Source organism: Manis pentadactyla, chromosome 3, assembly GCF_030020395.1.
Source record: "Manis pentadactyla isolate mManPen7 chromosome 3, mManPen7.hap1, whole genome shotgun sequence".
In the NCBI taxonomy this organism is placed as follows: Eukaryota; Metazoa; Chordata; class Mammalia; order Pholidota; family Manidae; genus Manis; species Manis pentadactyla.
This window is the reverse complement of record NC_080021.1, coordinates 202,189,706-202,216,178: the sequence shown is the minus strand read 5'-3', so window position 1 is coordinate 202,216,178 and position 26,473 is coordinate 202,189,706. Positions and strand designations below refer to the sequence as shown.

Genomic DNA, 26,473 nt, shown 5'->3' with positions numbered 1-26,473 from the left:
AACCGGACCCCAGGCCAGAGGCCAGAGGTGCCATCGTCAAATGGCCAAGTACCCAACTACAAGGGAAACCTGCAGGAAACGACCCATTTCTTTGCTCGTTTTGGTTATGATGCCCTTCTGCTCCTCAGGCCTTGCTGTCTGAGGTCGAGTGTCAAGGAATCAATCAGGCTTCCTAGGAACGGAAGTAGCACAGACCCTGTCTGCTTCATGAGTTTGTGGGTGCTGAGAGGTTCTTCTGTGCCCTCTTGGTTCCTGGCAGAGTGAGGCAGGAACCTAATACTGACATCACTATCATCATCACCATCACTGTCTTGTCATTATTGGCTCTGTCGTCACTATCAACAGCTCATAATTACTGAAGAGTTAAACCAGCCTAGGGAGCTCTGGCTTTACTCCAAGGCCCAAAGGCCACCCAGGCAGGCAACTGTTGGCTGCAATACAGAGACGAGGAACCCGACACGGTGGCCACCGTCACCTTCCAGGGAAGACAGGATGGTTTGCAAGTGGCAGCACAGAAGAGCTCTCAGCACAGACGAGGACTAGGAGCTATGCGGAATGACAAGTACGGCCTGAGACAGCGTGTGGACAGCACTCAGGGTGGACCCGGCACACAGTGTCTGCTTAATAAATGACAGCTTTAAAAGTAAATAAATAAATAAACATCTGCAGCTGTTGAAGAACACCTTTGAGTCTTCAACTATGTGCAGAAGGTCCTGGTCTCCTCTATGCACAGATCCTGGGCACCTGGGAGGGACAGAAGTAAAAGATGGATCTGACTATACACACCTGGGGCCTGACTCACAGGCCTCAGGAGATGGGGGACATCCTGGCCCCCGAGGGGAGGAGCAGCAGCCTCTCTGGGCTGCCAGGCAGGACCACCTCCCAGATCACAAGGCTGTTCTCATCCCAAGGTGACAGATGCTACCACAGTCCACATGTGGACCTAAAAAAGTGTCAGGTTGTTCCCTGAGTCAGGCCCAGTTAAGGTTACTGGTTTTGTTTTTTAAACTTTTTATACTGAAATTATTTTACATTTACAGGAGAGTTGCAGAGAAACTGTAGGCAGGAGAGAAACACAGTTGGAATTCTGTCTGTAAATGGGATGCTGGGGGGGGTGGGCACATGGGGGCACTAAGACCAGTTAGTGGGCTGATGCCAGTCCAGTCTCCAGGGAGGGTCAGCTGAGGCCTGAGTTAAGGCAAGGTGAGGCCTGGTCTCCCTACCCATGATCAGCAGTCAAAAAGCCCTCAGGCTCCAAGATGAACCCAGGAAGGGCACCAGCAGGAAGGGCTATGTCACTGGGAGTCAGGGCACAAGCCCTGCCACTTGCTAGATGGAACCTTGGGCACATGATGGACCTCTTAGGGCCTCAGTTCAGTTCCTTCCTCTGGACAACGGTAGCAATGCTAGTGCCCACCTCACAGGCTGCTGTGCAGACTGAGCGAGCTAATCAGTCACATGCTTAGAGCAGGGCCTTCACACCCAGAGTGTCAGCCTGTATTATTAATTTTGCCTAAAGGACCTCAAATGGGGATAAACTGGTAATCCTGGAGCAGCCAGCATCTACTGAGTACCTCCTGTATGCCAGTCCTAGGCTTGGGCATTGTGTGTACCATCTCATTTAATCTCCCCAATCACCCTAGGCAGTAGGGACCGTCTCCAGTCCCACTGTGCGGGAGAGGACCCAAAAGCTTGCAGGGAGCAGGCACCAGCTGGGAAGAGGCTCAGCCAGGTCTCCAAGCCAGATGCTCGGATCCCAAGTCCATATTTTCAAACCCTCTGCCATGCTGCTTCCAAGGCCCAGTGAGGTGACCTTGGCAAGTGGTTTTCCCCACCTTTAAAGTGGACACGCTCCTCTGGGTGCATAATTGCTGCTGTTTGTTTTCTCTGACAAAAAAAAAAAAAAGAAAGAAATGCCTCTCAGTTCTTCACAGTTACACAGTTAATCTCTCAATTTACGGAAGAGTGAGTCATGTGACTGGATTCCACAAAAATTCTCTCTCCAGGTTCATGATTTTACAGAAAACTCTAGGGAAAACCGCCTGGAGTGAGTTAAAACCAGATGGGCCATAAACCATGTCCTGGTACAGCCTCACCAAGCCAAGACTCAGATTACTCATTAAATACGTGATAAATATTCGCTTCAGATCATCAGGAAATTGGGGGAGGGGGTAAAAAGAGAAAAATTTTTTTCCTTTATGGGGGAAAACCTATTATAAATATAGAGGGTTGCAAGTTCTAAATTAGTGAACCCAGAACTGGGGGGCAGGGTATTTAAGAGTCACCCCCTTAGGTGTTTTCAGTAAAGCAGTAAGGGGAAAAGGCTGTTCCTCAAACCACTTCAAGGGGATCAAAGGAAAGAGCTTGAGACTGCCTCCTGTAACAGGGCCACAGAGATGCTGGTGTACCGGGACAGTCCCAGGGAAGAGCCGTAGTCCCCCACGCCAGGAGACCCCTTGCTCTGACTGCTGGAGGAGGCGCGCTCTGCCCGCTGCCTGCCCACCTGTCCAGTGAGGCTGCTGGCTTGATGGTCTTGCAGAAACCTCCCAACTCTGGCACCTGCAGTCAGATAGCCTTGGGTCCAACTTCCAACTGGCCTGTGAAGCAGCTCAGTGACCGGGCTGGAGTGACATCACTCTCAGCCTCAGTTTCCTCTGACGTAAAACAGAGGGGAAAATCCCCACACAACACACAGGTAGGAAGCCTGAAATGCTCAGAGCTAACAATAACTACACGAGCCACAGATCTGGATGATGTCATTACGATCACACAGATAAGTATGGGTAAAATTAACATGTTAAAAACAAACAGACAAAAAACCCAGCCATATCCTGATCCCTCCAGCAGGATTTCCTTGGCACAGTAGCTTCCAGCAGAATCTAGAGCCAGATGGGCCGGGTTCAAACCCTGACTCCATCACTTATGTGCCATGTGACACTGGTAAGTCATATAACCCTCTGAGACTCAGTTTCCTCATCTGTCAAATGGGGAAAATAAACAATATTTAACTCACAGGGTTACTTAGAATTCAGTTAATACACATAAAGCTCTGAAAACAATGCCTGGCACATAGTAAATGCTATATAAATGATAAGTCACTTATTAAAATTACACTTTAGCTATATAATTATTCTTTATTAAAATTCGGGCAAGTCCCTGTTTTCCTCTGAGCCTGTTTCCCCAGCTATAAACTTGACAGTTTTGACTAGATGGGTTCTAAGGACCCTCCTAATTCTGAAACTTGCTGGTTCTGTTGTTTCTGTTTTTGCTCATGCATCCCGCTGCCTAGACTGCAGGGCACTCACGAGCTAGAACCCAGGTCCTGCTCGAGGAAGCCTTCCCTGACCCCAGGGCCAACCTCCTTGAGCACCAAGGGCCTGCTGAAGCACACCTGGGAATGCCACCACTCTCTGCAGCCTTGCTCCCAACCAAACTCCAAGTTCCACGAGCCTGGCTGGCTTTTTAAAGCTCCTCTGTGACTCTGCAAGACCCGGGGCTGCGTTGTATACAGAAGGACCTTAATAAAAGTCAATTGGTTTAAAATATAAAGGAACTGTACTGCCAATACCTCAAGAACATGGTGGGGAATGGAGTTTAGGAAATCATCTAGTTTAAGAATGGCAAACAGGTTTATTTTCAGTTCTAATTCTAATCAGTTAGTAGTGGCTGCCTGGAGAAATGTGTTGAGAAGGATTCTGGGGCCACATCAGAGCTCAGCTAGGAAGAGTGCTATGATTGATTACTGATGCCTGCAGTCAGCACAGTCAAGCTGGGGGTGGTCACATGCTTGCCCCTTCTAATCTAGTCCAACACCCTCTTTTTATAGAGAAACCAAGGTCTCCTGACCCTCAAAGCACCCTCTCTCTACATTCTGATTTGCAAAAACATTCCTATATGAAGGAGGAGCCATGGTCTTTTAAAATTTAGGGTAAAGGGACACCAAAGGAGGGAGAAAATCTGAGACAAAAAGAAATACACACAGAAGACAATTATGCAGAAAACACAAGGGCTTACTTTGGCTGTGAAAGAGAAGTAATTACAGAAGGGCAAACTAGATGCGCTAAGAAACTTTTTTTTTTTTCCTTTTTAAAGAGAGAAACGTCTGGAACACATGCTCAAAGTAGAAATCTTACAAATTCCAATTGCAAAATAACTCCTGGTCAGCCAACCACAATCTCTATAAATACATCACAAGATCAACAGCCCAGGCAAATAGGGGGAGGGGGAGAATGACTGCATGAATTTTTTAAAAATCAAAATAGTTCTTCTCATAGTTGGAAAGGGACTCACCCATTTTCCTACAAAATGTGAGGCTCATGAAGAAAAGAAAGATTGTAATTCTACACATCCCAAGGAATGCCTGCTGAGAAATCTAGACAACCAGACTATTTTGAAATTACTCTACAATTCTATTTTCTTTGCGGAGGGAAAATAAATCTGGTGCCCTGAATTCATTAGGGCAGGTCTGACCTTAGAATGGCTTCCATGGGATTATTCTGGGTACAACCAGCCAAATGCTCTAAGGGGCCTGATGTGGGTGGTATGCCCTACAGGGTCTGGACCAGAAAAACAGAAGCCACTGTAGGTCTTTAAATGGTGGCAATATAAGGATTTTAGTACATGGGTGATGAATGGGCTGAGAAGTCTAACAGGAGACAGAAAGGCAACCGAGGATTAGTATATGAGGGAACTGCTGTTACCATCTCTAGGACTGGAGAAAGCAAGGGAAGAAATGGTGTTACCAGAAGTTGGGGCTGTCCAGCAAGGGCTGCCCAATGGGAGTGAATGGCACTACACCGAAAATACTGCAAGAGGCAGAGAATGAGTGGGGAGAAATACCCTGGGATTTTCCCTTCTGTTCACCTTCCAATCTCCTTGCTGTGCACCGTCTGGCTAAACTATTAAATATCCAGAGAGCAGTAGCACCTGGGAGACATAGTTCCTTGCAATACAGAGCACAGCAAGGGAGAGAAAGGGATGGAACTCAGGTCAAACCAACTGCTGATCTGCTCAGATCAGGAAACTCCTGGAGGGATTATTGATGGCAGTGCCCTACACAGCTCACCAAAGTGTCCACCTGAGTCCAGCTTCCCTATACAGATTTTATCTTCCTCATAGGCAAGGACTGTCCTCTGTCTTCTCTTGAACAGCGTCATCTTCTCCATACCCAGTAGACTCACAGTTTGGAGCTGAAAGGACCCTGAAAGTCTGAGAAACAGAAGCATGGCCATCCCAGTACCCAGTCTCCCAACACGTGGAACACCTGGATGGCCTTCTGGCATACTTTGGCTTCCAGCCTTTGCTGAGAACCTACTACTGACAGAAAGCTCATAATGTAGAAGGCTAGTTGTCCCCAACCCATCACTCAGAAGACCCAAGCACTCAGTGGGCACTCTAGAAGCATCTCCTAACCAGATGTAGAGCACTATGTCCCTGGGGATCAGGAGTGGAGGTTCTGTGGCACTGATGTCTGGTGACCACTGGACTGTAGGAGAAGGAAATGCTCCTGGGGCTCCAGAACTTTCCACCTTCAGAGCCACCACTCCAGACCCACCCAGAAACTTTGTGGTGTTTTTTTGAACCTTATCATGAAAGAATAAAAGACAATAGTGCTCCTGTCCCACAGGGCACAGACTCAACCCTGTGAACCTCTTTGTCTAAAGGCTAAAGGCTTGGTTTCAAACTACATTCTTCAAAGAAAGAAAGGGCCCTTCCCTTCACCAAACCCTCTATTCCCCCAGGCCACAGGGCTGACCTCCCTCCCGTTTTCTTAAAGCACTTATTGCCTGGGCCATTCAAATAGTATTGATCAACCAGCTGGTACACTCAGTCATCTTTTTATGACCTGTCTTTGCAGCTGGAGCATACATCTTCCCTGGGCCAGGGATGCGCCTTCTGGATTTGCCAATGCCTAGCACACAGAAAGCGTCTACACAGCAACCTTAAAGGGGAAGATGACCCAGGTTCCTAGAAGCTAAGCCTGTGGTGAGGTAAGAATAACACATTCTATCAAATGCCCCACACTTACATAGTGGCTGACAGGACTTTTATATCCATTACTTCATTTAATTCTTTACTAGGCAGGAGTCATGATTTCCATTTCAGAGAGGAGGGAGTCGAGGTTAAGTGACTTTGCCCTAAGTCACTCACTGGCTGCTTGTAGGCCTGAGATTCAAACCCGTGTCTTCTTCCAAGATAAATACCAAGTTCCTTCCCTCTCCCGGCTCCAGTCTCCCTTTCTAAGACTCCAACCATGTCTTGCTTCTCTTTCAAGAAATGAATTGATTTAATGAAATCATCAAGTGATAAAAGAGTTAATAAATGAAAGGCACTTAGAACAGTGCTTGGCCCAGACTAAGTGCTACATGAGTAACAACTCCCAATGTCTTAGCATCATCATAATTTCTTCATCACCGTAAAACTCATTTCAAATAGTCAACCAGCCACAGTATCAATAGTTAGCAAACTTCACAGCCAAAGCAGCAGAGTAAAGAAAATGCCTACATTTAATTAAAACTGGGAAATTATAGAAAGTCAAATAACTTACGGGTTAAGAGTTGGCATTTGACGACACTGTACGATTCTCAGAAGTCTACCCAAAGCACTGACCTACCCTGTACCAGGCAATCACCAACACTATTCACAACTAGGCTAGAGTCTCCCTTACTGATTGACTTCGTAGAGAACACCTTCAGTACACAAATACAGAAAGTACTCCACGAGTACTTTCTCATCAATGCACAGTCTTTTGAGCTGGAAGGTCAATACACAGAGGGAAGATAGAGGCCTAGAGTGGAAGTAATACGGGCAAGGTCATATGCGTTTGAGTGCAGTCTGAAAGTCCCTTTTGTAAGCATCAGCCTTATGGCTCCCTTGTCAGGCCCAGTGTGGAGCTCTGCAATTGTGTTGGGCACACAGTATGTGTTTTAGATCGATCATTCCAGCTCATGGCTTGGCCCAAAGTCTTTGGGCAAATAAAACAAATCAGCAGCTACCAACCCTCCGGAGACAGGATGAGAAGGCAGCATGCTGCCATGTCAATGCTCCCAAAAGGGCTTCCCTCTGTAAGAATCTCCAAAGCAGCTGTGCGCCCTCAGCTGTCACACTCACCGCCACCCTTCTCTAATTTTAACTGGCAGTGTCACCACTATGTTACCAACTCTTATAACCTTTGACCTAGTAGTCCACTTTGGGGAGCAAATTCTGTGACTACTGTACAAAAGAAGGAAGAAGATTCATGCTCCAACACGTCCATAATAAAAACCGGGGAATAACCTATCTGCACAACACTGTAAACAAATGTCTACTTCCAAAGCCATGAGAATGGATGCTCATGAATGAAGAGCTACATGAAAAATAACTTGTGTACTAAAGTGAAACGACAACAGAATCAACTCTCTATATAAACTTTATATAAACAAATACAACATGCACATATACAGAGCCCCTAAAAGCACTTGCCCTAGATGCCTCAAAAATAGATAATATTTTTGCTTAGCTTTCTTTTTTGACTACTTTTGAGGAAAAGCTCACTATACTTTATGTATGTTGCACATCACATGAAGGCAGTTATCAGACAAGGTGACTTGCTAGGATGCCATCCTTTTCCATGGTGAAGACCTGTGCCTCCAAAGACACACATTTATAGTCTATCCTCGAGGATGCAGCCACCTGACTGTATGTGGTGGCTGAGCCCAGGGACACGCCCATCCATTGGGAAGTTCAGCACCCACGGCATTCAAACTCCACCTGGGAGCCAAACAAGATGACCTGGAGAGAACCTTTAAGCTCAGAGATTTTTCTCTAAGAGACTCTTAGGGAAAGTAATCTTTAAGCCTATTTATTGCCTTTTTAATTTAGTAGACCCTGAGAATGAAGTTTTTATATTGTATGGAGTTGCAACCATATTAACCATATAACTAGTAGTGTGTACTGGGATACTATGATGTGTCAGCAACTCTAAAAGGCTCATTAAATATGTCTGAACTCATCCAACATCCTCATTAACTGGGGATTCGTTCATCTACTTTACAACTCGGGTAACTGAGGACTTCAGAGATGAAGTGACTTGCTGTTGCAGGGAACTGAATCCAAGTAAGAATGTTCAGAGATAAGCAGTCCAGCCACATGGCACAGTCTGAAACATGAATGTAAGTCAGGCTCCTTAGTGAACTACCTCATTTTATCCTCACCACTGAACATGCTGTGAAGAGTATTACTGCCACTTTTCTGGGCCTTTCTGGAGTTCCTATACTATTGTGATTTTATAGATAAAGAAGCTGAGGCTCAGAGAAGTGAAGTCACTTGCCTAAAATCACAAAGCCAATAAACAACAAAGCAGGTATTTGAACTCATACTTTTCTGGCCCCAAAAACCCATGCGCTCAGCCATCCTGCCATATCTAACTTACCAAAAGGAAATGAAATCGAAGCTCAGTAAGGAGTTGTTAGATTATACCACAATATACAGAAATATGTTCAGAGGCACAGTTGAAGTTTGCCCAGATGTGGTGTATCATCAGAGAGTGGACAGCCATCTGGTATAAAAATAATCAGCAGCTACAGGCAATAGGATGGACCAGCTATTGGGGTGGGAGGGGGATGAAAGAAGTGGTGTTCCTTGCCAGGATATCCTAGTTCTAGATCCTTCTGGAAGGTCCCTGCCCTTTCTAATGCTTCCTCAGAATAGCCCTAATTATCCAGCTTTTTTGTTCTCCATATTTAAGGGCCAACAACTTGTAGTGAAATACTGCAGGCCAAATATTTCATTTCCTTTATTCTCCTCTTCTTGGCTTCACAAGTGTAGTAAAAAGTTAATGAATCTATAAATTGCTCACTGGCTTAAAATGAAAAAAAAATACAGTTAATGGAAATTTTAATGAAAACACCCTGTCCACATAACTGATGGCAAATTCAGGGCTGGAATACCTGGTATTGCATGGCACACACTAAGTGCCATGAAAGCTTGAAAAAAATTTACTAGAAGAAAGTGGATCAGAATTAGAAAGGAAGAAGAAAAGTTGTCTCTATTTACAGATGACGTGATTATATATAAAAAAATCAACCAAAAAAATGTTAGATCAAATCAATGAATTTAGTAAAGTTGCAGGATACAAAATTAACATGTAAAAATTAATTAGCATTTCTACACATTAACAATGAATTTTCTGAAAAAGATATACAGAACATGATCCCATTTACACTAGCTTCAAAATAATAAAATACTCAGGAATAAATTTAAGAAGGTGAAAGATCTTTAACTACAAAACATTGATTAAAGGAATCAAAGACACAAATAAGTGGAAAGATATCCTGTGTTCATAAATTGGAATAGTGAAAATGTCAGTAATACCAAAGTCACCTATAGACTCCTTGTAATCCCTATCAAGATTCCAATGGCATTTTTTACAGAAATAGAAAAAAAAACACTCCTAAATTGTATATGGAAACACAGAAGACTCAAGTAGTCAAAAAAATATCCTGATAAACAAGAACAAATCAGGAGGTATCATACTTCCTGGTTTTAAGCTATGCTATAAAGCTATAGCCATCAAAACAGTATGGTACTAACATAAAAACAAACAGACCAATGGAACAGAAGTGACGGGCCAAAAATAAACCCAAGTATATACGGTCAACTAATATTTGACAAGGGAGCGACAAACACTCAATAGAGAAAAGGCAATCCTTTCAATAAATGGTGTTGGGATAAGTGGATATTCATATATAAAACAATGAAACTTGACCCTATTTTATACCCCAGTCACAAAAACTAACTCAAATTGGATTAAAGACATAAATGCAAGATATGAAACTATGATGTCCTAGAAGAAAACATACAAATAAAAGTGCCTCGAAATGGAAGAGAGATTGAAGATGGTGGCATGAGAGGTGAGACAGAGAACTCCTCCCAAAACCACAAATAGTATAAAAATATACTTAATTAATACAAATAACCCTAAAACAGCAACAAGAAAGAAGGCTGAACCAGACTGCATACAGATCTCGTGAGCAGAGCAGACCTCACCAAACAGGGTAACGTACGAAAGCCTTATGAACGCCTTGATCCGGCGGGACCCAAGCCATTCCCCTACCTCAGCTTACCAGTGGGAGGAAGAGAAATGGAGAGAGGAGGGGGTGGAAGCCTGGGACTGCTGAACACCCACCCCTGGAGATCTGCTTTGTGAGCAGAAATCTACACTGTGTGGTGCTCTGAAGCTTGGGGAGCTGGGATAGGCTGAGTACCTGAGAGACAGTTCTGGCTGTTTGTGGAGGATGGGATCCACACCTGGCCGCTCTGGGACAAGGGGAAGGCAGGTGGTCTGATAGGCTCTCTAGCAGCAAGAGGTCTGCTGAAGGGGTGGGGTTTGTGTGGAGCTTGCTGCGCCGGGTAGGGGAGAGCTGGACAAAGTTGTCTGGGCGCACTCTGCCCAGCAGGATGGGAACTTTGGGGAGCTTCAGGTGCTCCATCACCCTGGCTTGCTGCCCAGCTCCAAGGCCCCCCACTGTGACACGCAGCCTGCTGTGCCTTCCTTCTAGCCTGCCGGCACCAGTTCGCAAACCAGCAGTCACTGTGCTGGTGTCAGGCCAGCCAGAGGGAGGCCCCGCCTACAAGAACTAGAGACACCAAGCACAGAGGCGTACATCTGTGGGCTGGGCCCACTGGCTCTGATACTGGAGACAGGCACGGCAGACAGGAATCAGGAAACAGCTCTTCCCTCCCCCCAGGTACCTGCTCCACTCCCCTATGACCCCCAAGCTCATGCTAGGGGGCTGAGCAGCTCCAGAGACTGGAGCTTCTGGGCACAAGAGGGCACCACACAGAAATATGAAACATCAAAAGAACCTGGTTCAAAACAAAATCTCACAAACCCCAGAAAAAGGGCCAAATGAAACTGAACTCACCAATCTTCCTGAAAGAGAGTTCAAAATAAAAATCATAAACATGCTTATAGAGGTACAGAAAAATATTCAAGAACTCAGAAAGAATTTAAGTTGGAGATTCAATCATTAAGAAATTTCACATCTGAAATGAAACATACAATGGAGGCAGATTAGATGTAGTAGAAGATATGGTAACTGGAATAGAAATTAGAGAAGAGGAATACAAAGAAGCTGAGGCAGAGAGAGAAAAAAGAATCTCTAAGAATGAAAGAATACTGAGAGAACTGCGTGACCAATCCAAACAGAACAATATTCGCATTATAGGGGTGCCAGAAGAAGAAGAAGAGAGAAAAACGGATAGAAAGTGTCACTGAGGAGGTAATTGCTGAAAACTTCCCCAATCTCGGGAAGGAGATAGTCTCTCAAGCCATGGAGGTGCACAAATCTCTCAACACAAGGGACCCAAGGAGGACAACATCAAGACATATAATAATTAAAATGGCAAAGATCAAGGATAAAGACATACTTTTAAAAGCAGCTAGAGAGAGAAAAAAGATCACCTACAAAGGAAAACCCATCAGGCTATCATTAGACTTCTCAACAGAAATCTTACAGGCCAGAAGGCAGTGGCATGATGTATTTAATGAAATGAAGCAGAAGGGCCTTGAACCAAGAATACTCCACCTGGCAAGGTTATCATTTAAATTTGAAGGAGGGATTAAACAATTTTCAGATAAGCAAAAGCTGAGAGAATTGACCTCCCACAAACCACCTCTACAGTGCATTTTGGAGGGACTCCTATAGATGGAAGTATTCCTAAGGCTAAATAGATGTCACCCAATGAATAGACAGAGAGTACAGAATATGATTCATAACATACAAAGATGGAGGAAGAAGAAAAAAGAGGAAAAAAAAAAAAAGAACCTTTAGGTTGTGTTTGTAATAGCATACAAAGTGAGTTAAATTAGACTGTTAGACAGTAAGGGAATTAATTACCCTTGAACTTTTGGTAACCACAAATCTAAAGCCTGCAATGGCAACAAGTACACACCTATCAATAATCACCTTAAATGTAAATGGTCTGAATACACCAATCAAAAGAATAGAGTCACTGAATGGATAAAAAAACAAGACCCATCTATATGCTGCCTACAAGAGACTCACTTGAAACCCAAAGACATACACAGACTGAAAGTAAAGGGATAGAAAAAGATATTTCATGCAAACAACAGGGAGAAAAAAGCAGGTGTTGCAGTACTAGTATCAGACAAAATAGACTTCAAAACAAAGAAAGTAACAAGAGACAAAGAAGGACATTACATAATGACAAAAGGGTCAGTCCAACAAGAGGATATAACTATTATAAATATCTGTGCACCCAACACAGGATCACCTACATATGTGAAACAAATACTGACAGAATTAAAGGGGGAAATAGAATGCAATGCATTCATTTTAGGAGACTTCAACACACCACTCACTCCAAAGGACAGATCAACTAGACAGACAATTAGTAAAGAAAGAGGCACTGAACAACGTATTAGAACAGACGGACCTAACGGACATCTACAGAACAGTCCATCTAAAAGCAACAGGATACACATTCTTCTCAAGTGCACATGGAAAATTTTCAAGAATAGATCATATACTAGGCCACAAAAAGAACCTCAGTAAATTCAAAAAGATTGAAATTGTACCAACTAGCTTCTCAGATCATAAAGGTATGAAACTAGAAATAAATTACACAAAGAAAACAAAAAAATCCCACAAACACATGGAGGCTTAATAACATGCTCCTAAATAATCAATGGATCAATGACCAAATAAAAACAGAGATCAAGCAATATATGAAGACAAATGACAGCAATAATTCAACACCACAAAATCTGTGGGATGCAGTGAAGGCCGTGGTAAGAGGGAAATATATTGCAATACAGGTCTACCTCAGAAAAGAAGAGCAATCCCAAATGAACAGTCTAAACTCACAATTAATGAAACTAGAAAAGGAAGAACAAAGGAGGCCCAAAGTCAGTAGGAGGGACATAATAAAGATTAAAGCATAAATAAATAAAATTGAGAGAATAAAATAGAATCAATGAAAGCAGGAGCGGGTTCTTTGAGAAAATAAAAAAAATAGATAAACCCCTAGCCAGACTTATTAAGAAAAAAAGAGAGTCTACACACAAACAGAATCAGAAATGAGAAAGGAAAAATCACTATGGACACCACAGAAATACAAAAAATTATGAAAGAATACTATGAAAAATTGTTTGGTAACAAACTGGATAACCTAGAAGAAATGGACAACTTTCTAGAAAAATACAATCTTCCAAGGTTGACCCAGGAAGAAACAGAAAATCTGAATAGACCAATTACAAGCAAAGAAATTGAATTGGTAATCAAAAAACTACCTAAGAACAAAACTCCTGTACCAGACGGTTTCACTGCTGAATTTTATCAAACATTTAGTGAAGGCCTAATACCCATCCTCCTTAAAGTTTTCCAAAAAGTAGAAGAGGAGGGAATACTCCCAAACTCACTCTATGAGGCCAAAATCACTCTAGTACCAAAACCAGGCAAAGACACCACAAAAAAAAGAAAATTACAGGCCAATACCCCTGATGAACATAGACGCAAAAATATTCAACAAAATATTAGCAAACAGAATTCAAAAATACATCAAAAAGATCATCCATCATGACCAAGTGGGATTCATTCATCCCAGGGATGCAAGGATGGTACAACATTCAAAAATCCATCAATATCATTGACTACATCAACAAAAAGAAGGACAAAAACCACATGATCATCTCCACAAATGCTGAAAATGCATTTGACAAAATTCAACATCCATTCATGATAAAAACTCTCAACAAAATGGGTATAGAGGGCAAGTACCTCAACATAGTAAAGGCCATATATGACAAACCCACAGCCAACATCATACTTAACAGCAAGAAGCTGAAATCTTTTCCTTTAAGACTGGGAACAAGACAAGGATGCCTACTCTCCCCACTTTTATTCAACATAGTACTGGAGGTCCTAGCCACAGCAATCAGACAACACAAAGAAATAAAAGGCATCCAGACTGGCAAGGAAGAAGTCAAACTGCCCCTGTTTGCAAATGACATGATATTGTCCATAAAAAACCCTAAAGAATCCACTGCAAAACTACTAGATCTAATATCTGAATTCAGCAAAGTTGCGGGATACAAAATTAATACACAGAAACCTGTTGCATTCCTCTGCACTAATGATGAACTAGCAGAAAGAGAAATCAGGAAAACAATTCCATTCACAATGGCATCAAAAAGAATAAGATACCTAGGAATAAACCTAACCAAGGAAGTGAAAGACCTATATATACCCTGAAAACTACAAGACACTCTTAAGAGAAATTAAAGAGAACACTAATAAATGGAAATTCATCCCATGCTCTTGGCTAGGAAGAATTAATATTGTCAAAATGGCCATCCTGCCTAAAGCAATCTACAGATTCAATGCAATCCCTATCAAAATACCAACAGCATTCTGCAATGAACTAGAGCAAATAGGTCTAAAATTCATATGGAACCACAAAAGAACCCGAATAGCCAAAGCAATCCTGAGAAGGAAGAATAAAGCAGAATATGCTCCCTGACTTCAGGCTCTACTACAAAGCCACAGTAATCAAGACAATTTGGTACTGGCACAAGAACAGACCCATAGACCAGTAGAACAGAATAGAGAGCCCAGATATAAACCCAAGCATATATGGTCAATTAATATATGATAAAGGAGCATGGATATACAATGGGAAAATGACAGCCTCTTCAACAGCTGGTGTTGGCAAAACTGGACAGCTACATGAAAGAGAATGAAACTGGTCATTGTCTAATCCCACACACAAAAGTAAACTCAAAATGGATCAAAGACCTGAATGTAAGTCATGAAACCATAAAACTCTTAGAAAAAAACATAGGCAAAAATCTCTTGGACACAAACATGAGCAACTTTTTCATGAACATATCTCCCCAGGCAAGGGAAACAAAAGCAAAAATGAATTAAGTGGGACTACATCAAACTAAAAAGCTTCTGTACAGCAAAAGACACCATCAGTAGAACAAAAAGACACCCTACAGTATGGGAGAATATATTCATAAATGACATGTCCGATAAGGGGTTGACATCCAAATTATATAAAGAGCTCATGCACCTCAACAAACAAAAAGCAAATAATTCAATTAAAAAATGGGCAGAGTTGCTGAATAGACACTTCTCCAAAGAAGAAATCCAGATGGCCAACAGCCACATGAAAAGATGCTCCACATTGCTAGTCATCAGAGAAATGCAAATTAAAACCACAGTGAGATATCATCTCACACCAGATAGGATGGCCAACATCCAGAAGACAAACAACAGCAAATGTTGGCGAGCATGTGGAGAAAGGGGAACCCTCCTATACTGCTGGTGGGAATGTAAATTAGTTCAACCATTGTGGAAAGTAGTATGGAGGTTCCTCAAAAAGCTCAAAATAGAAATACCATTTCACCCAGGAATTCCATTCCTAGGAATTTACTCTAAGAATGCAGCAGCCCAGTTTGAAAAAGACATATGCACCCCTATGTTTACTGCAGCACTATTTACAATAGCCAAGAAATGGAAGCAACCTAAGTGTTCCTCAGTAGATAAATGGATAAAAGAAGATGTGGTACATATACACAAAGGAATACTATTCAGCCATAAGAAGAAAACAAATCCTACCATTTACAACAACATGGATGGAGCTAGAGGGTATGATGCTCAGTGAAATAAGCCAGGTGGAGAAAGACAAGTACCAAATGATTTCACTCATCTGTGGATTATAAGAACAAAGAAAAAACTGAAGGAGCAAAACAGCAGCAGGCTCAACAGAACCGAAGAATGGACTAACAGTTACCAAAGGGAAAGGGACTGGGGAGGATGGGTGGGAAGGGAGGGATAAGGGGGAAAAGGGGGCATTACGATTAGCACACATAATGTAGCAGGGGTGGGGGAACACGGGAAAGGCAAGAGAACACAAGTAATGATTCTGTAGCATCTTACTATGCTGATGGACAGTGACTGTAATGGGGTATGTGGTGGGGACTTGATAATAGGGGGAGCCTAGTAACCATAATGTTGTTCAAGTAATCATACATTAACGATACCAAAATAATTTTTAAAAAGTACCTCGAAATGGATCTTGGTAATGACTTGGATATGACACACCTGAAGTACAAGAACAAAGTAAAAAATAAACAAGTGGGACTATATCAAACTAAAAAGCTTATGCACAGCAAAAGTACTCATCAATAAAGTAAAAAGACAACTTAAAAAAAATGGGAAAAATATTACAAACTATACATCTGATAAGGGGTTAATATCCAAAACATAAAGAACTCTGTAACTCAATAGAAAAAAAACAAAATAACCCAATTAAAATCTGGACAGAGGACCCACATAGACATTTCTCCAAAGAAGACATATGAAAGGCTAACAAATATATGAAAAGATGCTCCACATCGCTAGTCATCAGGGAAATGCAAATTAATGAGATATCATTATGAGATACGACAATGAGATATTGCCTCATGCCTGTCAGAATGGCCATCATCAAAGGGACAAAAGATAACAAATGCAGGAAAAGGCAACCCTGTGTACTGTTGTGGGACTGCAAATTGGAATAGCCACCATGGAAATCAGTATGGCGGAGCCCCCCAAAATTAAAAATAGTAATATCATATGATCCAGTAATTCCACTTCTGGGAATAGATCCAAAACAAATGAAAACACCAATTCTAAGAGATATCTGCACCCCCATGTTCACAGCAGCATTATTTACAATAGCCAAGACATGTAACAACCTAAGTGTCCATCAACGGATGAATGGACAAGGAAGTTGTGGGGGACAGATATGAGTAATACGCAGCCAAAAAAAAAAAACGAGGAAATCCTGCCGTTTGTAGCAACATGGATGAACCTTGAAGGCATTATGCTAGGTAAGTCAGAGAAAGACAGATACTATACAATCTCACTTCTATGTGGAATTAAAAAACAAACAAACAAACAAACAACAACCAAACTCACAGAAAAAGAGATCAGACTTGTGGTGGCCAGAGGTGGAGGGTGGGGCGGGAGGTGGAAATGGAGGAAGGTGGTCACAAGCTACAAACTTCCAGTTACAAGGTAAGTAAGTACTAGGGATGCAATATGCAACATGACAAGTCTAGTGAACATTGCTCTATGGTACACAGAAAAGGTGTTAAGAGTCAATCCTAAGAGCTCTCATCACAGGGAAAAAAATTGTTGCCTTTTTTTTCTTTTCCTTTTTTATTGTCTCTATATGAGAAGACAGATGTTAGTTGAACCTATTGTAATCATTTCACAACATATGTAATCAAACCACCATGCTGTACGCCTTAAGCATATACAGTAATGTATGTCAATTACTTCTCAATAAAACTTGGAAAAAAGATATTTTTACTGAGGTTCCACACTCAAGGACACCTAAGAGATGTGAAAATCTCCACTCCAGGCTTCAAAGTGGCCATCCAAGTGACATCTACTGTAAAGGAAATGTCCCCATATTTTATCAGCACACGGGGGAACCCTGTTTCCAAGGAAAATGGCACAGAATCACACTTGCACGAGGCCAAGGTTTGGGACTCAACTCTAAAGACAGGAAAAGTCACAATAATTGAAAAGCCAGCACATACTGTTGGGGTCCCAAGAGGAGTCCTTCAACACAGAATTGTCAGAGTTCCCCTTCTCTGGAAATTACAGTTGACAGGAGAGGGGTCTTCATATTTTGGAAAAAGTGCCCCAGGTCATCCTGCTTCTGTTCCCTATTCAAAAGTACTCTTTGATGTCAGCCACTGAGCTAGAACCTTCACAGACTTTATATGCTCCCTACAATGTGGAAAGGTAAATATGCCTACCCTTGCAAGGCTCAGAGAAGTTAAGTGACCACCTCAAAGTCACACAGCTCATCCATGCCCTTCGTAGCAGTCAGCACTCATGAAAAATCACCCAGGCTCCCTTCAAAAGCCTCCCAACAGGTGTCCAATCCAACAATCCGCAACGGAGTCTGTTTGGTCTTTATAAGATACAAGTCTGACCCTATCATTTTCTTTCACCAACGCCCCTTTCTCTGCAAAGTAAAAACCATGTTCCCTCTCAGCTCCCACCAGCACAGTCCATACACACGCCTACCACGCTGGCCACACCAGGGCTTCCACACCTCTGCCTCCCTCACTGCCTGCGGCTCTTCCTCATCGTTCAAGTCTCATCCTAGACATCACTCCAACAGGAAACCTCTCAACATGGCCAGCCACTCACCCCAGCCACCCAGGACAGGGTTGGTTCCCTTTGATGTAAACTCCGCCTAATGGTCCCGCTGCTTCATCACCTACCTGCCTGCCTCCTTCCCTGGGCGGTGGGAGGCCATGAGGCAGGAACCAAGACCTGTTCACTGAGCACAGAAGCTGGCCCAGATAAGAGCCCCGAGAAACACTGAGAATGGGCAGAGTGGCAGAATGCATCTCCCTGCCGCATCCTTGTCACACAACAGGCTCAAACCCCGGGCCCAGGTCCAGCCTCCCCACGGGAGAGTCACATGGACCAGCAGCCCCTGGTCACTGGGGATGACGCTGCACTGGCAAGAGCAGGAAGAAATGTTACTGCCTTAAACCACCTCGCCTGTTCATTCCTTTCTCAGCAGCTCTAAGAGGATAGAGCAGCTGAGATAGAGAATCAGAGAAATGAGAGCCGGAGGCAGCAGAAGGGGACAGGAAGCCACAGGACAGGAACAGGAGTGTACAAGCTCATGCTCAGGACAGTAGAGACAGGCCAAAGTTTGTCCTAAGGACAACCTGGGCCAAAGTAAAGTTGTGAATGCAGAAGCCAGCCCACCAGCAACTGGGGGCTCTCAAAGGGACACACCGGGGCATGAAATACCTGGAAACTCTAACAGCTGCTTTAAGCTTTCAGAGATTTTGAAGCCTCTTTCTCTTTGTTTTTCCCCCTAAACCAGTTACAATTAGCATTGAGGGATATAATTACGTTGTTAGTCTAATTGCCTGTTTGAAGCAGGATCTACGGGGGTTTAATGGAAGATTTGAGAGGGAGGGCAGATAAAACAAAAAGTCAGGATAATCACAGAAGAGATGTGTAATGTGACTTTCTTCCCAGGTAAAGACAAGGCCTGAGCTGCGTCAGAGGCCCGGGAATTGCCTCCTGCACCAACTCCCCCGCCCGCCTGGGCGGCCAACAACACTACCAGGCGGCGCAACTTCACTGGAAATTGATTTTGGAGACGCTGACCTAATTAACCAGGAAACAATCCTAGAAAGGCCCTCGGATTTGGGGACTTTGCACTATTATTGTCAGTGACACACTTACACAGCAGCGGGCAGTATTTTCCCGGGCAGAGAGTGCGTGGTGGCGGCTGACAGAGCTGGGTTGTGTGGGGCCAGAGAACAGCCCTCACCCCAGGAGAAGGGTCCTGGGCAGGGGGAGCACAAGGTTCCGGGCCCTGGGGACACAAACCAGAGGGAGGCAGCTCTGAGCACAGGATGAAGAGGAACATTCTCCTCCAGGGAAAGAGGACAACCGAGAGGTGGCGGACACCTTGACAACAGAGGCATTCACGCTGGGTGATCTGTGGTGGGGATGTGGAGGACCGAGCCACGAGGGAGAACCAGTGCCTCTGGGGGACTATACAGATAACTCCTGTGTCCAGACCATGGGGAGGAAAGGGGTCTGGAGGGACAATAAAGGAGAGAAAGGCTCTCTTCATGTCAGAGAGGACCCTTCCCACCTTCCAGCACTGACCCCTTGAGTTGTGGCACTTCCACTCTGAATACTGAACCCTTTTTTCTGGATGGCAATGGAAATGCTTCTTCTCTAATTACTTTTTCCAAATGCAGGCAGCAATTTTAAGTAACCAGAAACTGCTTCCATGTGGGAAAAGTGAAGCTCCAATGCAGAAGTAAAAAACCAAGGTTATCTTGTGTGCAGTATGGTCACCAGGCTTTGCTTTGGTCCAGGGCTTCCTCCTCCATTATTCCATTTAATTCAAGCACATCTGGATGCAGACCAGGGAGCCGGCATTCAAGCCTGATCTTGCCACTCTGAGGTAGAGAAAATAGGCAGAGATCAACTGCCTCTTTGTCCTTTAGTTTCCCATTTTGGGGGAAAGGAGGGAAATGGATCATCTACACACACACACACACACACACACACACACACACACACCCCAAAATGGAAAGCAGGATGCTTCCTTAGTAACTTCACGGGACAGATGTGACCCAGTGTGCACACCTCAACCATAGGAGGGCACTGCCTTCCAAGGTCATTGCACCTGAGACCGCCACGATGTCAAGGACTCATTTCTGCCCAGTGCGGCCCAGCTGGCTCCCAGCACAATGCCTGGCACATAGTGAGCAATCAGAGTTGTAGATGGATGAATGGCCCAGACTGGGCACTTAACTACCAGGTGCGTCTGATGAAACTACACATGTCCTTTTAATCTAGTAAGTTTTAGTGTGAAACATCTCAGCTCCAGGATCAGACAAGAGAGCCTCTAGATTCCTTCTAGGGTTTTCAAATTCCCACTGCCACATGCCTCCTCTGATTCCACAAATGCAAAGGTGTAAGAACTCAGGACACTCGGCAGTTCTCTTTAAAGCCCTGCAACAGCCCACAGAAAAGCGTGAGGATTTGGGTTTCATGGTGAAGAGGGCCACTCGGGTGCCACGGAGTTGGGGAAGGCCATCTCTGCTTTCCTCCCCCAACTCCACAGGCTCACCAGCACCAGCTTGTGCCTATACGTGGAGCTGCCATATTCCAAATCTCAGGGCTGCCTGGAAGAAATGAGTTTGACTGGGTTTTTTGCATTTTGCCCATTGAGCGTTGGCAATGGCAATGGAGCATGCTTGAGGCCTTCAGTACATAGGGAGTGAAAATTCCACCGCACCATTTATGAGGTCGCACTGCACACATGACCCAGAACAGAAAGACTCACTGAAATCCAATGAAGATGAGGGGCGGGGGAGACGGCTCTGCTCCTGAAGAGGCCAATAGCATCTCCTTGCATGCAATCTGCCTGGCTCTGCCATCAATGAGGGGAAAACAAGCTGCCACTCTGACGCTCTTTGTCAAGGCAACAAGACGGCCACCAACGGGATGCCCTGAACTTGCTTTTCTCTACTCCATTCTTCCAGGCCTTCAATAGTCTGTGGCAGCTATGGTTTTGAGGGGGATGGAAAGTGAGCAAACATTTTATAATAAAAAAAAAAAATGGGAGCCATCGCACTTGCTTTTGTAGTAGACAGTCATTGGCTGTTTTCACATTCTAAAAGGCTGGAAAATCTCCTACCTGCTCAGAAGCCTCCTCATCAGGGGTGGTTCCAGCTGCAAAGAGCAGCCAGAGATGTGAAGCCAGGTACCAAACAGGGACTCCCGAGGGCCTGACCCTGAGCTTGGTAAGACAGGCCAGAACTCTCAATTCAGTTCAGCTCAACGGTTACTTAATTAATAACCAGAGGAAGCATGTGGCTGTGGAAACTGGAAGTTTCTAGAAAGAGTCTGCATGGCAAGCCCTGTGCTGGACTTGACGGGCACCTCAAAGAACTTGCTATCTAGAGGGCCTAGATAGTGTCACGTGGAAATCACATTAATGTCGTGAGTGTACTATAATCATTTGCACCACCTGAGTGTTCACTATGTGTACAGTGGTTACTAAGGACTTTACATGCATCACCTCTTGAATCCTTACAATAATGCTGTGGGGTAAGTAATCTATATCTCAAGTGTCCCAATGAGGAAATGGAGAATTACTGAAATTAAGTACCTTATTCAAGTGGAGGAGCACAGGTTCAAATCCAGCACTGATTTCCAAATTCTCCGGATGACCCAACCAGTGGATGAGGATTGACTAAAACACCCCAAGAAAAGATTCTTTGTCAGGGGAGCCAAACAGGCCTGAGCTGGCTTCCTTTCTTCCCTCCACAAACCTCCTCTGAGCTCTTCCTCAGAACCAGGCTCTCTCCCTGACTGATTTGAGTGAAGGGTGGTACCAGAAAACTGTGGGCCTCCGTTTAGAAGGGAGAGGAGAGACACCACTGGTACAATCCTCAAAACAGACAAGGATCCAAGGAACCACAGATGGTCGCCAAGGGGACGTCCTGGACTTGTCTTTCTCTACTCCATTCTTCTAGGCCTTCAATAGTCTGTGTCCTCAGTAACCACTGTACACATAGTGAACAGGCTTCTCAGAGCCATGCAAAACAGGATGAATGGGGTGAGGTCCATCACTGGACACAAAGAAGCCCCTGGTCAGGAAGCTGGCAGCAGGAACAGGCCTCCGGGAAGGTTCCCCTGGATAACCAACCACGGGTCTCCCTTTCAGCTACGTATCGATGAGTCCAGGAGCATGAGACCTCTGTCTTGCACACAGCACGTAAACACACAGTCTCCCAACCACCTGGTCCCAAGCACGGCACATGTGGGGTGTTTTTGTACCCTGCTCCAGAGAGCAGGAAACTGAAGCACACAGATCTTTTCCCCTTGGCCCATAATCGGTAGAGAAATTAAGGGGCTGTGATGCTGTTGAACATCCCAGCTTGCCCCCCACCTCACGGAAGTAATTACACACTGGGTCAGGTACCGTGTCTGCAATCAGGGGAGTGAAGAAGGTGGGGAGTCTTGAAGGAGCGAAGAGCCGTCTGTCTCTGTGAACTCAAGCGAAGTCCCATGACTCCCTGCTTCCTTGAAAAACAGTTTCTACACTTGTCACCTATAAATTGCCTGAATTCTTTTTTTTCTTTTGGAAGGTTTCCCCTACTAATTGCTTTCATTGCCTTTTGCTCCATAAATTTAATTAACCTGCTATGTGACCTTGGGTTTTGGCAAGCCACCACCCCTCTTCTAACTCAGTTTCCCTCTCTGCAAAATGAAAGTGGGACCTTCTCAGAGCCTGGACAGCTCGACCACCCCAGGATTCTGTGGCCTAGCTCAGTCTAAGCACGTGACCTTGGTGTTCCTGGCTGCTTCAGCAGGGAGCTCCCCAGGGTACCAAGACCATCCTGCTCTGAACTGCTCCCAGCCCTGAGTCCATAGCGCTAGCTCTCAAGGCCTTGCGTTATCCTAGATGAAAAGGCAAGACGGCCAAACTTGGCAAAGCCACCTCTGTCCCCAGTGGACCCCCACAGCTCAAACTTGCCTCTGGCATTTCAGGGAGCTGCCAGTCCCTGGGTGTAAGAGAAACTCCAGATCAGGGGCTGGATCGAGAGCATAAACGTGAGGCTGAAATTGTAATAATAATAACTGACATTTATATCACGCCTTTCATCCCCAAATCCCAAATTAATTAACTTTTTACGAGACATTTTTAAACTAGTGCCATTTAATAAAATTCTATTAGGAGAAGTCTTTTTTTCCCCCAGCCCTATATTTTTATTAACAGACACCAAAAATATAATTTACAGGCAACTGAAAGCCAGTCAAGAAAGGGACAGGGAGTGGCTGATTCTGCCGATGAGAAGCAGGAGCTCTGGCACCTGGCCACAGGGGCTGGCTCCCTGGCTTCCCTGTCCTGGGCACGGGGCCTCGGGGGTGCCCAGAGTGTTACTCTACAAGACTGAATCTCAGCCCTGCATCATTCATCGCATATGCATTGATCATCTATTTCTGCCACCACTTATAGGAGCTGCTGTGCACCAAACAAAGCGCTGACACTCCTTGCATTCTTGGGGCACACAATCTAATGGGGTAGAGAAGCATTAAACGATTACCTCACTGCTAACTAGATCATTATAACTGTGCTAGGTTCTGAGAAGAAAAGACAGTTCTCTCTTCCCCCATGACAGCATCAAACAGGGAAACATAATCTAGCCTGGTGCTGGGGTCAGGGGGAGCAGGAAAGATCTCCCTGAAAAATGGTTTGGCGTTAAGACACTTGGAGCCGGGGTGGGGGGGACACAATCCAGGCAATGGGAACAGCATGTGTGAGGGCTCAGAGGCTGGAAGGTACTTGGCATGTCAAGAAAGGAAGAGATGGCCCACCTGGTGGGACAGAGCAAGGAAGGGTGGGAGATGGGGCCAGAGAGAGGACAAAGCAGGCAGAATTCTGGCCTGAGGAGAATGGACAGATGACCAAGGCTCAAACAGGGGAGAAGCACTATCAAACGTGTCTTTTTAAATAACTGGTTCACAGCTAGCCTGTATACTAGTATCTGTGGCCTATCACCTGTTCTAACCACACTGCCTAATACGGTTGCCACTGGCCACAGGTGACCACTGAGCATGTGAAATGTAGCTAATCCAAAATGAGATGTGCTGTATATGGAAAGCACACACTGATTCAGAAGACTTCCTATGAAATAAAAAAGTGTGTAACAGCTTAATAGGAATTTTTATATTGACTACATGTTGAAATGGACATTTTTGAGACATTAGGTTAAATAAAAATATATTGCTAATGTTAACTTCACCTGTTTCCTTTTCCTTTCTTATTGTGACTACAAGTAAATTTAAAGTTACATTTTGTGGTTTGCATTGTATTTCTATTGGACATCTATGCATTGGACATCTATGCACTATGTATTTAAGAACAAAGAATTTTAAATAAAATATTTCTTCATCTACTTTGGGGGAAGATGAGCATTCATGGCTACTGTGGTTAGCTTAGGCCCAAAAGTAAATTTATGTGGCCCCCACTCTGTCCCCCAACAAACTAGAAGAGAAGTAGAAAGGGCAGAAATTTCACATGGGGTCAGAACTGCACAGGATGGGAGCAGGGAGGCAAGGGCAGGCTAGAAGCTCTAAGGGGCAACCAGTCCCGACTATCAGCGTTAATTCCCCACCCAGATACAGGAAGGGAAAAACAAGGAGTTAAAAGAAGAAAACCTAAACACCTAAATCTCTTTTGACTCGCCGTCCCTATGTTAACACATCAAGTAAAGGCCGGGGCAAGATCGAGGTTCTCCAGAGTCACCTGGATTCTGTTGCAGAATTCAAGGCCAAGCTCTCTTTCCTGACACTGGCAGGGGGTGGGACGCGGTCAAGGCCAGGTCAGGGGGGCCTGCGGCCCTCTTCATCCTTGTTCCTTTTCATTCCCCAAGCAGGTTTTATGAACTACTGGCCTGGAATGGGTTCTTTCGGGTTTCATGTTGTTTAAGATGTTTTTTCAATTAGTTGCTACCCCTTGAAATTCAGGAAATTTTACATAAAACTCCAGATTTAGAGCTTCTCTTTAAAAAAAAAAAAAAACCTGGAAGACCTGGCCACACATCCTATGTTCTGACAGGGCCACAGGGAGCTTCCCACAGATGGGAGCACCAGCGCTCTGCATGTGGGTCTGTGCCCTGCTCACATACACCCTACACTCTTCACTACACTCAAGCGGCTAAGCACATGACACACACATGCTTTCGATGTGTTACCCAGAACGTCCTTCCCTCTCACAACCACAGTTCTCCCAGCCTCCTTACCCAACACTGTTCTCCCAGCCTCAAGCTTTCCTGACCCCTCCAGTTCTCCTGGGTCGGGTACAAAGTTTGCACTTACCACACTACTGCAGTAATTCATCCCCATCCTGCCTCCTCCACTGGATGCTGAGCCATTCGAGGGCAAGGATCGCATCCTGCTTTTCTCTTGTGTCTCAACAGTGCGAGGCAGCAAAGAGGTTCAAAACTGTTTGTTTTGTGAACCATGCCAAGAGGAGAGAAAACATGTTGGAAATCACACCCTACCCGTGTCTCCTCCCCAGCTGAATTTCTCCTGGTGATGTTTCCAGATGCGCCTGGGATAGTCAACTTGGCAAAAACAACCAACAAACCCTCCAAATAAATTACACTTTCACCAATTACTTTAGAGGCTAAAAAAAATCATCAGAAGTTGAAAATTATATGGAGTCTGCAGTAACTTTGAACTCCTGTCACCACCCTAAATAGTTCTCACTGTTGAGCAAACAAGAATTTCTTGATTGCCCTTTTTGAAGCTGTCAGAGCCCTGTCTTATTGCTATTAAAATGAAGTTTCACAATGGTCCTAAACCAGTTCTTCCCGTTTTCCTGAAAGAACTGACTGTCATTCAACCACAAATAAAATCTTTTATAAAACAGCAAATGCAAGGAGACCTGCCCAGGGAAATGAAAAACAGTCATTTCTCCATGCAGGGAAAATGGAGCACTGATTCACTCTCTGCTCTGGAAGTATTTCCTGAGCACCTACTATCTGCAAGACCTAGGGATGCACAAGTGAATATATATAGCCCAGGAGAGTGGAGATACACCAAGGAGACCTCAGAGGGCACGCCAGATACAGATCACCCACAAGGACATTGAAGTTTTTTGTTTATTCCAACGAAACAGGCTCAGGTAGGCAAGTCTGCAGTTCATTCCGCTTAGCAAATTACAGTCTTTTTTTGAATCCCTGGATCCTGCCTTCCACAAAACCACATTAACCAGGAAGGCAAAATATAATGGAAAAAGGAGGAGAGAGAGAGAGAGAGAGAGAGAGAGAGAGAGAGAGAGAGAGAGAGAGAGAGAGAAGAGCAGAAACTTAAGATTCAGAAGTGAGAAATGATCT

The 26,473-nt window shown here is 44.3% G+C and overlaps 1 protein-coding gene across 21 annotated transcripts in view; it reads right to left on the bottom strand.

Annotated features, from left to right (window-relative positions):
• The window catches only part of ZNF618 (zinc finger protein 618), a 114,933-nt gene extending 89,013 nt beyond the window's left edge, over positions 1-25,920 (bottom strand). For 7 of the 21 annotated variants that reach the window (XM_057498949.1, XM_057498960.1, XM_057498954.1 and 4 more), the window contains exon 1: positions 25,452-25,917. In XM_057498949.1, the coding sequence (XP_057354932.1) occupies positions 25,452-25,526 (75 nt within the window). In that variant the 5' untranslated portion in view covers positions 25,527-25,917. Of the gene's footprint in view, positions 1-25,451 lie in introns of all 21 variants that reach the window. The other 14 variants (XM_057498944.1, XM_057498950.1, XM_057498945.1 and 11 more) reach the window with 6 other exon arrangements.
• Between the last annotated feature and the right edge of the window lie 553 nt (positions 25,921-26,473).